The following is a 14,337-nucleotide window of genomic DNA, read 5'->3' as shown; positions in this document are numbered from 1 at the left end:
CAGATACCTCTACCTAAGTCAGCCACCTAGGCCAGGGACAGATACCTCTACCAGGATCAGCCTCATAGGCCAGGGACAGATACCTCTACCAGGATCAGCCACCTAGGCCAGGGACAGATACCTCTACCAGGATCAGCCTCATAGGCCAGGGACAGATACTTCTACCAGAGTCAGCCACCTAGGCCAGGGACAGATACTTCTACCAAAGTCAGCCACCTAGGCCAGGGACAGATACCTCTACTGAAGTCAGCCACATAGGCCAGGGACAGATACCTCTACTGAAGTCAGCCACCTAGGCCAGGGACAGCAGAAGTCAGCCATCTCTGCCAGGGACAGATACCTCTACCGGGGTCAGCCACCTCTGCCAGGGACAGATACCTCTACCGGGGTCAGCCACCTCTGCCAGGGACATCCACCTTGTTCATGAGTAGTCATCTCAGCCAGTAAAAAGAGATGAATATTATACTGGAACTCATTTCCATCATAAAAAAGACAAGCTAAATATAAATGAATGTTTATTTGCCATATGGTTCTGCAAAAATCATAGAGATAATACATGTACATTCGTGTTGGTATTCATATCGCCACAGAAATTGCATGCTAAATACATGATTTATCAGTAGATTCTTGACTTATCACAATGAAAGTTTGAAGCACTGGAAAACGCAATTGGCCCTTAATAGCGTTTCAAATTGAAACAAAAAATCAATATATATAAACTACCATGTAACTACATGTAGAACAAGGGCTCAATTTCACAGATTGATCAAGAGCAATTAAGGTTATAAATGAGCATCGAACAACAAGAATCAAAACAAAACAGGGCCTAATATTTTTTTTAGAGCTGCACTCCCACAGATTGACCAGATTGACCATTTTGAAGACTTATTTATTCATTGTCTTTGAATTGGACAATTTTTGCATAAATGTCTGATTACCAGTGTAGACTGCTGACAAAGGATCAGTGGGCAGTTTTTCATATTTACATCCGAAATGGATATTTTATGCCGAAGAAAAATCATTTTTCTAATGGCATTAGTAATGCTTTTTAGCCACAAAACTTCAATTTTCAAACAGGAATATTAAAAACTTCATTCTGATATTTTGCCGCGAGTCTGATATCACTGGTTCCAAGATATTTACACAAAGATTGCTTCATTCCAAGACAGAAATTAAATAAGTTGTCAAAACGGTCAATCTGTGAGAGTTCAGCTTTAAATTTAAAAGCAACAACATTGGTTGGGCAATCTGCATATATATATATATAGAAATAAGTTCCATACTTTACAAGTTTTTTTCTTAAACTTTGGAACATAAATAAACTTTGGAACATAAAGTGATTTAGAAAAAAAATAAGTGCATAGTGGGGCTGAGCGCCAAATACTGCTGATTACTGTAATTAGTCTTTATTTTGCTGATATTAGTAGTAATGAGTATATTTCACCATGGCTTTGCAAATCGTTAATAATTGTGGAATGGTCAACAACCAAAAAATGACAAAAATTGAAAGCTATGTCAAGTATAGTGCCATGTTGGCTGTATCTGCAAGGAAACTTTTCTTTTAAAATTGTAAAAAAAGTATTATGAGCAAATAACAGCTAAATCAGTAAAATTTTAATTTCTCAAAATATTGTGCCTCATTTGCCTGTAGTACAGTAGATTTTTTGAAATAAATTTGAAAGTATAATTGTACATGTTTCATTTCAGCAATACAATATTTTGTAAATAAAAGTTCTGAACTTGAGTGGGTAATACTGAATTCAATATATAACAATCTCAACACAATGTAAAATGATCAATGTTGGTGGGGTCTGATATTATTTACAAAAAAATAACAGGAGTCCTCTCCATGGAAACTGATAAACAAATAATTTACACCATAAAGCAAGGTTTTAATTGCCACGAAAAAAAAAAGCAAACACACAAAAACATTGGATCCTTTGACAAAAACCGAATTCCTTAAGATATCACATGTAACTTCACACTGAAGATATCACATGTACCTTCACACTGAAGATATCACATGTACCTTCACACTGAAGATATCACATGTAACTTCACACTGAAGATATCACATGTACCTTCACACTGAAGATATCACATGTAACTTCACACTGAAGATATCACATGTAACTTCACACTGAAGATATCACATGTAACTTCACACTGAAGATATCACATGTACCTTCACACTGAAGATATCACATGTAACTTCACACTGAAGATATCACATGTACCTTCACACTGAAGATATCACATGTACCTTCACACTGAAGATATCACATGTAACTTCACACTGAAGATATCACATGTACCTTCACACTGAAGATATCACATGTAACTTCACACTGAAGATATCACATGTAACTTCACACTGAAGATATCACATGTAACTTCACACTGAAGATATCACATGTAACTTCACACTGAAGATATCACATGTAACTTCACACTGAAGATATCACATGTAACTTCACACTGAAGATATCACATGTAACTTCACACTGAAGATATCACATGTAACTTCACACTGAAGATATCACATGTAACTTCACACTGAAGATATCACATGTAACTTCACACTGAAGATATCACATGTAACTTCACACTGAAGATATCACATGTAACTTCACACTGAAGATATCACATGTACCTTCACATTGAAAATATCACATGCAACTTTACATTGAAGATATCACATGCAACTTCAAATTGATGAGTTTGAGGTTTTTCAGTAATGAACACATGACGGCATTGGAGATGTGCAGTTGAAAAGTGTCACTTACATGCAGAAATAAAAATGGTGTGGAATATGTCTACCATGAGCTTCCCAAAAAACCGTTAGAACTAACTCTTGTGTCTAATAAGGTCAGACATAGGTAAATATTTATATTTAGAGTGCAAAAGTAAGGTTTCTTTTGTTTTGAATTATTTGAAAATATAACAAAAAAACACCTAATGCTGAAGCGTTGGCAGCAATATTAAAAATGGGATGATTTTTTGGCCTAAATGTATCAATATATCAGAAAAAAGAAGTATTAGTCAATTACTGTGCTGTTTGTTCATAATAATAATAAAAAATAGCCCCAATCTTTTAATCCACTTGTACATGTATTACATTGAACCTGCTTTTGTTAGCATATATCTGTACTTGACCAACGTTTGATGTGTGAACAAATGCAAAAATCAAAACTCAAAGAATTGACACAATATCTTGATTCCAACATGAACCAAACTCATTCTGTTTAACTAAACCATTCACATGAGCATAATTTGTGTCCCCTATTTATTACATGTAGTATTAAAATGTTATGGCACAAATTTGCAGCAAACAAAATATCCATAACATACATGTAGGATCAACTTCCACCAGCAACTCTTAACATAATAATATCGCAGTTAATTGCTGTGTCAGTTATTCAATAGAATGCTCCTCAATGTGTTCTCCATGTACAATGTCAATCTATGTACATTTCAGGAACAAGTATATGATATAAGCACATACTTTAGACTTCTAAAGCTAGATGTGCAATTCAAATTGAACTGTTTCATCGAACAAATGACCTTTACATTAATAGAAGTCATATCTCACAACCAATATTTCATTGGCTTTCAAATTATGTTGTTTTTTCAATATTTTGGATAGGCCATGCAATGCAATGAAAACTTTATATAAACCAGAAAATTAAATCATAGCATGTATCCGCAAGGGAATTAAAAGTACTTTAACGTGGAACAGTAGATCTATGCTGAACTCAGTTTATTTGTACAGCTTGGCAAATATTAAAATCCTTCAAAAACCAACTGGATACAATAGTCCAAGCCAAATCAATAGTCCAAGCCAAATACTCCAGAGCCAAGATGTACAGTAGTGGTGGCTGTATTGTTGAGTTCACATGACATAGACCTTCTCACACTTCTCGATATGGTGGGTCTCCTTGCTCCGAGGGCATGTAACCTGGCCTTCATTCAGTGCAGCCATTTCTTCAAGGGCCTGTTAAGGAGAATTAAGATATAAAATTCAGAAACCAAGCAAGTAAGATTATGACTCAGTTTGTGTAAAGGAATGCTGTAAAAAATTATGCATCTGCATCAAATAAAATGAGTTTTTGATAGGATTACCTCAAACATATTCAATAGATTTTGATTATCTCTCTCTCTCCGCATGACTGATTCCTTGATTAAGCTATGGATGAATCTATTCTGCACCTATCACATTCTAGTATAACAGGCACTGATTCATTTTTGGAGAGAAGTATGGGTCCTCAGGAAGCAGTCCAAGGCAAAGTTGAATATGAATAATGGGTATTAAGGGAAACATGAATCAATGACACAGGAATCACTGTTTTAGGACTAAGGAATCACTGTTATAGGACTCTGGAATCACTGTTATAGGACTCTGGAATCACTGTTATAGGACTCTGGAATCACTGTTATAGTACTCTGGAATCACTGTTCTAGAACTCTGGAATCACTGTTATAGGACTCTGGAATCAATGTTATAGGACCTAGGAATCAATGTTACAGGACTCTCAAATCACTGTTATAGGACTCCAGAATCACTGTTATAGGACTCAGGAATCACTGTTATAGGACTCAGGAATCACTGTTATAGGACTCTTGAATCACTGTTATAGGACTCTTGAATCACTGTTATCGGACTCCATAATCACTGTTATAGGACTACAGAATCACTGCTGTATGACTCAGGAATCAATTGTTATAGGACTCAGGAATCACTGTGATATGACTTGGGAATCACTGTTATAGGACTTGGGAATCACTGTTATAGGACTAAAGAATCACTGTTATATGACAAAGGAATCACTGTTATAGGACTCTAGAATCACTGTGATAGGACTCAGGAATCACTGTGATAGGACTTGGGAATCACTGTTATAAGACTCTGGAATCCCTTTTTAGGACTCGGGGAATCACTTTTACAGGACTCTGGATTCACTGTTATAGGACTCTGGAATAATTTTTAAAGGACTTGGGAATCACTGTGATAGGACTCAGGAATCACTGTTATAGGCCTGAAGGCAGAGAAAAGTCCTGAGGTTTTGAAAATTCCTTACGTCAGAATGACCATAAAAATTAAAAATACTATCATATTTTCTTTATGGTCAAAATTTCTTAATCAACAACTAACTGTAATATGTTCTACTTACATTACATCCGTATACGAAGCCATTTGGCATCATCATTGGTGGGTTATGTTCATTCAGCGCTTGGCCCGAAATATGGCAGATGAGCTTGGAGTTGGCACAGTGAGCGTACGGCAGATGTTGGCCAAGTCTGGGGAAGAAAAGGTACAAGTAAACATTTGGCCCCAATTTCTCCAACTTCTTATGCCCCTTTTAACAGGATTAAGCCAAGGTCACTATTTTTGTTGTTCTATAATATGTGTTATATTATTTTCTTTAAGAATTTTTCAAAATTTTAAAGGAATAATTTGTATGATAATAACAATAAACCATTCTACATTTATCAAAATTCAATTAAGTATGTATTTTAGCTAATTAAAATAAGCGACTTAAGCCTGTTAAGCTTAGGAAGTTTCGAGAAATTAGGGCCTGGTGAACATTCACATCTACAATGGAAGATTGGGTGAATCTAATGGCTGTCCAGATATATGGCGGATACTTCCTAGATGATGGTAACACAATCAGAATCACCCTGACAATGACACCATGTTGAACCACACTCACTGGCAAATCTTTCCCATAATCCATTATGATTCCATGACGAAATTCCACCAGCAAACAACTCACTGGTGAGTGATAACATAAAAGAAGGTGTCAAACACCATGACGTGCCTTAGCTGGTTTTCACAGCTTTTTTTCTCGATTTATAATTCTCACCTGTTCAGGCTCCTACTACACACAGGGCAATCAGCATTCCGACTTCCAGCTTCACCTTTATAACAATAGCTGGGGAACATGGGTCAAGGTCATATAACTATTCGTATAATATCCTAAACCTCATTTCCAGTTGCTTTCCAGTTTAATACAACCTCTACATGTGTATTTCGCATATGTAATATAACATTGTTTTAGTTCTTTCATTGGTATGTTTGGTAAATTTTGGTGATTAGCAGCACAGGTTAAAAGGTAGGTTTTGTTAGCAACAGGATGTGATAAAAAGAATCCGACATATAATATATAATATGTGGCGACTCCAGACAGATCCAATATGAAGTATGACTCATACTAATAGATATTTAACTAGGTACATTGCTAACAGATGCTCAGGGATTAAAATTGGTCCAAAATGCAATGGGGACTGGATGTTGTGCTTTCAACGTCCTTACCAAGTTTCATTCAGATGTATGTACTTGTCTTTATTAGAGAACACAAAATACTAAAAATTATATTCTTACAAACTGCTGATGCTAGATCAATCCGCCCTAGATCAATATAAAAAACGCAGTTTGTGAACTCTGACTTTGAAAGCAAAGAAAAGGATGAAAAATATGCATGTAAATCAGAAGAACAAGGATACGGTGTTTTCAGGGCAGAGAGTCCAGCCTGTAGCGTGACGGTGAACACAGAGGCATTGTTGAGTTGGTGTAGTTTGAAATTCTCAAAACGGAACTGACGTACCAAGTTGTGCCAGCGCTCTGGATTTAGTAAGTCCTGAAAATGAATCAGAGAAGAATTTAATGTTATTGTTTGAATTCTGTTTTATGTCTTCCCTATGCACTATACATTTCCCTATGCACTAAGGCATTGATGAGCTGATGTCGCTTGAGGTTCTCATAACTGACAGAAGTTGATTACAAATCATGGTCAAAATTACAGGACCTTGATGTTATTTAAAGCTTTCATTCGAAACAAATTTGGATATTTTTTAAAACAATGTTGTTCAATGCAACTTAAATGAAATGTTAAATATATATGTCATATAGGTAATTAAGTGTGTATAAAATTATTTTCTGAGTTTGAGTGAAACGGAATAGAAGAAAATTATTTTCCCTTGTTTGTAATTGAATAACCGCAAGGTGGCGTTTTATATGCACGAGTGGTTCATAGGCACGAGTATTTAATGCGCATAAGAATGTAAAGGCATTCAGCGCTGGGAAGCCGATACCCTCACATCCATACAATTGATTGTAAAATTTTACAAGCAAATGTTTATGGTGAAAGTTTTCTGTTATTATTCAATATCATATGAATGATCTATATGTTCTCACTTGTTTACATAGCATTGTAATTGACACTTGTAGAACTTGATATAGTGTGTGTACATGAATCATATAAATGATATGTAATTAATACCTAATTGTTAAGGAGCTTACGGGTGATGTTACGGGTGATGAGGCCCGACATCTAGTGGTATGAGACAAATCCTGTAAATCGGGATGACAAACGGGCAGAGTTTTCCCCAGAAGGAGGGTTTTATCTCAGTTTTTCCTCGGCCAGTCAACCACGTCTGTAAGCTCCATCTTTTGCAAGCACTTTGTTAACTAGACATACTTTGCTCATTTTGTAAGTTTATGCTACCTGTGTTAATCGGTTTCCCAAAGTGCTTCACTGAGACTTCCAAAATAATACCATTGAAAAGAATTGATTTTGTTGTTTTCTATAGGAGGATATAGAATGGTATTAATTTTTAAGGGCAAAATGTTTTTCCTTCCTGCTGACAGAGATCAAATTTACTAACATGTAAATATTACCTTATAAGAGGGTATGTTTGTGTCAGGTGAGAATGCCAGAAGCCCCATAACGATTTGTGTCTCGGCCAACTGTTGTTCGTCCAGTTGAGAACTAAAGTACTTCCTCGCATGTCTACAAATACAGGTGAAAACATTAGGCTTTGATATGCAATATTGTCCATTATTTTGGCTCATCGCTGGTGCATGCATGGAAAACACTGAACATTGGAGTTTTGTGGGTTCATTTTGATAATTAGAGTTTGCTCAAATTGATAGATGAGTACTTGTCTAAGACATGTTGTCTTGTCATTTGTTTGTCTCCCGACAAGTGATTATTAGGCCTTGAATCTTGTGCATTTAAACAAGGTCATAGTACATGCATTTGTAGTGCGTGTGTGTGGGAGGGGATGAACCTTTAAGTAATACCTGACAGCATCAAGCCTGCAGTTGCTGCGAATCATCTCTATAAACTCCTGTTGCCTCAGTTTGAACTCAAGACTGCTCTGTAAAAAAACAATTACAGCATGTTTTTTATAATTACACTTTATTGAAATTATATTTTCACTTTATTAGGTTGGACATGTATCTTATAAGATGTTAAAATTTGCATTCACTACCAGCATGTGTATCATAACTTTTCACTGATTAACATAGGAAATGACTTTAAAGGAGCTAGACACCAGATGATCCAAAAATTGGCAAATAAATTATTTCCACAAAACAAGCCTAGAATTGTGAAAACTACCTAGTATGAGGCCAATAATACATCATTTAACATGATTAAAATAATATTTTGTCACTGTCTCAACTGAGTTTACCCGTTTATAAATAGAGCATAATGGTTATCCAGTTTAAAGTGTGTATATTAAGCATGTGAATGTCATGTGAAAAGTACAGATACTTATTCAAACGCTAATTTTAAATTAACTGGGATTGACATGGTAGAAAAACCAAGAAAATTTGATATTGGAAAAATACACAAAAACTGTGAAAGATACATGTTGTTAGCAATGTGATTCATCAGTAATTTAGATTCAATCCGTTGTTCACAACAACATCAATTTAATATAAGTTTTTGACAATTTTCTTCTCTTCTTGCAATTGTTTCAACTGGTGTCTAGTCCCTTTAATGTAATGAAATATGTTTCCAACTATGATGCATTATTTTGTAAAATTGTTTTTAGCTAGTACCTATAGAAACCTGGTACTTTAAATAATTTAATTGCATCTTAGCAGACAGTGACTCAGTCTAGAGGGAAAAGGTTCCATCCTTTTATAAGTAAACGCAGACAGATAATCAGTGCAGAATTCCTGTTACTGTTACAAGAGACAAACCTTCAGTTTCCTTAGTTTTGATTTATTCTCATAGCACCAAGCCAGACAAGGGGCCGTCTCATGATTGATGAGGGATTCCTCGACAGCTTTTGAATTCATGAACAAATCAATATTTGTAAGGTCCTGAAAATGGAGACAATCATGTGCAGACAAGTGTGATACTGACAAACAATATTTTACTTTTGTGATGCAAGTCATGTTTCACTCTCACAAATAAAGCATGATTTAAAACTCTAATTATTCCATAGTTTGTTGAAACAAATGCAGATCATTAGGTGGAGGGACATTGGTCTTTATGTGAAATTCACCTTAATGCAAAACTGAGGACACGGATAGAAATTATAAATGAGAAATAGAAAAAATTACTCCTTTTTTAAAAAAGTGTTCTAGTGAAATATATTTCAGGAAAATGAGTTAGCTTCATATAGAATTTAACAATTCTTTTTGTATGTTTAGTATCTGTCACATGTATATTATATATATTATAGATCATTTGTTCATCTTGGGCCCGTGGCCTATTACAAATCATCTATTGAATTGATATTCTCTCTAACAAACCTCAATATCGGAATGCTGTGCCAGTTTTCAATGCTGTGCTGTAATATCCCGCCCTCAGAAAGTACTCCACTAACATTCTGTCCAGTCGTTTCTTCTGCCAGAGTGGGCGTGTATTTTCATGAAGGTGTTCTGCCTCTTTCAAATGGTCAACCCGCCGTTTGATCATACGAGCTGTCTCCAGTTCTTCACTAATACTCTCATCAGCCTTGTTAAAAAGGTATACATTCACTTGAAAATATGTGCAATGGCATTTAAGCAATGTAGCTCATTGAGGCCAAAGTTCGGACCCATCGCCATTGCTAAAAACTTGTTCCCCCAAAAGCATAAGTAAATTTCCAATTTCTGTAGTTTTTTTTTGTTTTTTTTTTATTTATTTATTCTATCAAAAAAATGGACCCCAAACTAATTTTGTATGGAAGAAATGATGTTTTCTCAAAGGAAAAACACTTCTTTCTTTTTTATGTGAAATGTTTGGTTGCAAACTTGCAATCAAAATTAAAACTTAAACAAAAACAACCCTCCTACCTTCCTCTTCAGCATTTTAAGTTTTTCCACCATGGAATCAAGAGCCAGGGTGACCTCCCCTATTGTGATATCGGGCTTCTGAAGGCAGGTCTGTAGCTCACTCCCCACAACTTGCACCTTTGACACTTCACGGTCGATCGACTTCTGTGCACATCTGAACTTCTTGTTCAATAGCTCATACGGTACCTGAAGTTTACAAGTTATAGTTTAAATAGTTGACATTTGATAACAGTGCCAACAAATTTGTGAAAATCACTGCTTTTGAAATACTTTGATGCTCAAAGCAAAGGTGTCAATTTCCCCTAAAATAAAATTCTCAATAATTTTGAATTTTTTTTCAAAAACAGGAGAAATAAACTAGAATTCCGTAGATGTGATTGCCTGCTGGGAGCACCCATGATTTATGCCGTTGACCATTGTGGTATCCACCCATCTACTGACCATGACCATTGTGGTATCAACCCATCTACTGACCATGACCAATGTACATATCAATTACACCAAGTCACTTAAAAGGTTTTGATCATTCAAGCACCAGTTACTGTTCACCATAACCTTGACCTTTGACCTATTGACCCCTCCAAATGGATCATTAACTAACCATGGCCAATGTGCATACCACGCATACCATGCTGATAAAAGAAATTCCTGTTTGTCTACCATTTTTTGCAGGCCACACAAAAAAGCTGAAAAAGTGTTTCTCTACAAAACCTTGACAAGATCTGCACAATATCAATTCTGATACTTGGATCAAGGGCAATATTATCATTTATATGGCATGCTTTTGTATTTCTATAAGTCTGCAAATTTTCCTCAATTTGAAAGGCAACTAATCACTAGCTAGAACATTCATGTGCAAGTGAAATGTTGTTGTTTGAACCTAACTCTTAATTTCTATAAATTTAAATTCAATAATTAATAACTTTTTTAAAATGTTATTATTTTACTAAAAAAATACAACATACACACCAGATAGTTGCATGGTAGCCAGAACAAATTGCACTGTGTTGACACTATCTAATAAAAGGTGTTTAATTTGCACTTATTAAAAAAAAGTCATGCCTAGATAACATATTTATCTTTCCATTTAGAGCAAAAATATGCTGTATACTTAAATTACCAGTGTGGCCAAACTTGGGACACGATTGTCTTGAGTTTTATAGCATGGCTAGACTTTGGCCACGAATGTCTGGAGTTTTCAAAACTATGTCAAACAAAATAAACAAATAGGACTCCAAACTCTAGAGTACAGAAGAACTAGGGCGTACATGATTTAAGTTTACAAATTCTGTAATAAAATGGATTATGTCTGTTTCTACTTGTTTGATAGCAGGGCTGATGATACAAAATGAGGGCATAATTCAAAACTTCTTAAAAGATGGTTTAAAACATTATTAAGACAATATGTGTTCAGCAATAGAGTAACTGTTGTTGACACCAAGAACGGCATTCTTGAGTCTGTAGTCAACCTACCTTTACATGCATATATTTAAATATATGCAAATGAGTGTGCAAATACATTAGATTTTAACAGTTGAAACTAAAAGACTGTGAAAGGAACGCATGAGATATATATTTAAGTCGTGAAGTGTAAATAAGTGGATTTTATACAAAAACTTTTAACCAATGTGACTAATCAATATATAGTTTATACAATAAACAAATAAGTCCAGATATATACATGTAATAGAATGTGCCAAATCCATGAAAAAAATCAATTATAATATATCAAAAGCATTGCCAAGAAAAAAACCCCCAGATCATACCAAATAAACAGAATTTGCTTATGCATCGTAACTACAGTACAGTGCATCTGATTTCTACTGGTTATGTACATAACAAGGCAAGAAGTAATTACATCACTGTGTGAATGTGCATCTATTTTTACGGACGAAATACTAAAGCGAAAGGTTAAGTACAACACTAGTCTATTATGTCAGCTAAGAAATATGTTTGTTCAATTCACTTTTAAAAAAATGTCGTGAATTGTGATAAAAAACCCATTGTTTTCAATCATCTGTATTTTATAGAAATTGCAAAACCAATATGCTCAAATCAGAGATATGTGAATCAAATGCTTCGCCCACTTTTCATCCAAGGATAATATATACTTTTCTAAATTTATAGAACATATTCTTTAAATAAATGGTCATTTTGATTCACCACTGGTGACTTGAAGGCATTTTTTTAACTTTACAACAGCATATGTTCATGAAATAATAGTGTTTTAAGTTTGTCCAAATAGCTACATAAAAGAACATTGACATATACATGTGGCTTGTTTCCATGGTATTTTTTCTACTTCATGCAGTCATAAACAAAAAATCAATACATGTGTTGCATTAAAAAATATATGTAATAGGAATCCAATAAATGGTCTGCTTTCTTTATTGAAATTCTTTAGGTATTAACAAATATATTACCTAATGCCTTGTCGACCTTAAATAAATCTAACCTTAAAGCTTACTACTGTATAGTCACAATACATTTTAGAACACATGTCAATTTCGGCTAGATTTGGACTTGTCATGCAAATCCTAGTGAGCACAATAATAAAAGCTTGTAGAGAAATGCCGTCCATGCAGTGTGTATATGATTAATATTATAATTGTGTATTTTATTTTATTTTTTGTGTATTTATCGTTTTGAAAGGTCAAAAATAGTTTGAGACGCCCCCTAAATGTAAAGAAGACATAGTGAAAAGCCAGAGGAAAACCTTTTCTCAACAGTTTTGTTATAAAAATATATAAGGTAACTAAAACAACTATCAAATGGCAACAGTAAAGTGAGTAAAAGAAACAAAAAAAGACAATAAAACCTTCAGTGTTGGATGCTCTAATGCTTTAATGTCAGCCATCTTGATTGTTTTTTACTATGTCTCCGACAGGCTGCACACAACTATAAGAATTAACATACCCGCTCGGCAATCTTTCAAATGTATGGCTATAAAATATGGATAAATCTATATGAATAATAATAATAAAAATAAATAATAAAAATAATTAAGATAAACCTTCCATCAGGTTTAAATTGTATTAACTGTAGTTAACTGTAGAACCATATACTTTGAATTTTTAGTTTTTGTGCACGCGTTTCACTTGCACATCTGTATTTAAAAAGGTACTTCAATCTCAGTCATGCTGATGTACGCCAAGGTGAAAACTTGTCACCAGTACTTTTTTCTGTTTCTTAATGATTTAACACTATTTATGGTTAGTGAATTTGAAATATTATCCCCTTTGTCAAAGGCTTTGTTTGATTGTTTAAGCAATTGTGATGTTAAAGTGTATTTAAGATTATTTTACTGTTATATGCTGATGACACAGTTGTATTAGCTGAAAACCAGTCTGATTTACAGAATGCTCTCTATGCTATGAATGAATATTGCGTGTTGTGGGGTCCAAAACCAAAGTTGTAATATTTGGCAATTCCAAAGCGGGGCGTGATAAATTTGAATTATGTTATGGTAATTTGAAGTTAGATATTGTTGATGACATCTCATATCAAAAATTGTCCGATCTCTTTATTAATGAATGGTTTTCTACTATAAATACTTCAAGAAAATGTATAAATTATAGATTGTATAAAGAAAAGTTTGAATTTGAATTTGAAAATTATCTTGTACAGACACCTTACAAACTCTTGCGATATATGATAAAATTTAGAACTAGAAATAACAAATTACCTGTGGAAATTGGAAGCTGGAATAATGTAGAATACAACGATAGAAAATGTTTATTTTGTAACGATAATAGCATAGGAGATGAATATCATTATTTGTTGGAATGTCAAGAATTTGTTGGTAAAAGAAAAAGTTGTCTTGATAATAAATATATTAGACATCCAAATATTATTAAATTTAAACAAGTAATGCAAATAAGACCTGATTCAGGTATACATTTTGAAAAACTCTGTAAGCTCATTAAAGAGATAATGGTTAGATTCTCATAATGATACATACATTGATGCATTTTGTTTCCCTTTAAATGCCTCCCCCATTATAAAGGTATAATGTTAATATTGGATGACACTGATTGAATTTATTTATTCTTATAGATTATGTCTTAAAATGTTGAGACTATTCTCGTTCTTTACATAGTTGTATATATATATATATATTTCAATACTCTTTTTGTCATGTTTTGTGACATGAGTTATACGAAATAAACTTGGAAACTTGGAAACATATCTTGGCGTTTAATTCAATTACAATGGCAATTATTCAGAAACAAAGAAGCATCTTGTGGGTCAGGCAAGGATGG

At 34.1% G+C, this 14,337-nt stretch overlaps 1 protein-coding gene across 1 annotated transcript; it reads right to left on the bottom strand.

Moving 5' to 3' along the window:
- Positions 1-2,578: 2,578 nt before the first annotated feature.
- On the bottom strand, positions 2,579-12,960 carry LOC128212112 (E3 ubiquitin-protein transferase MAEA-like). The gene is given in 11 exon segments (XM_052917390.1): positions 2,579-3,994; positions 5,172-5,298; positions 5,865-5,933; positions 6,505-6,638; positions 7,679-7,790; positions 8,084-8,160; positions 8,993-9,115; positions 9,551-9,577; positions 9,579-9,755; positions 10,076-10,261; positions 12,894-12,960. Coding segments are annotated over 11 exon segments (1,173 nt in total). The 5' UTR covers positions 12,933-12,960; the 3' UTR covers positions 2,579-3,892.
- Positions 12,961-14,337: the final 1,377 nt, after the last annotated feature.

Source organism: Mya arenaria, chromosome 12 (assembly GCF_026914265.1).
Source record: "Mya arenaria isolate MELC-2E11 chromosome 12, ASM2691426v1".
NCBI lineage: Eukaryota > Metazoa > Mollusca > Bivalvia > Myida > Myidae > Mya > Mya arenaria.
This window is presented reverse-complemented; position numbering and strand designations above follow the sequence as displayed.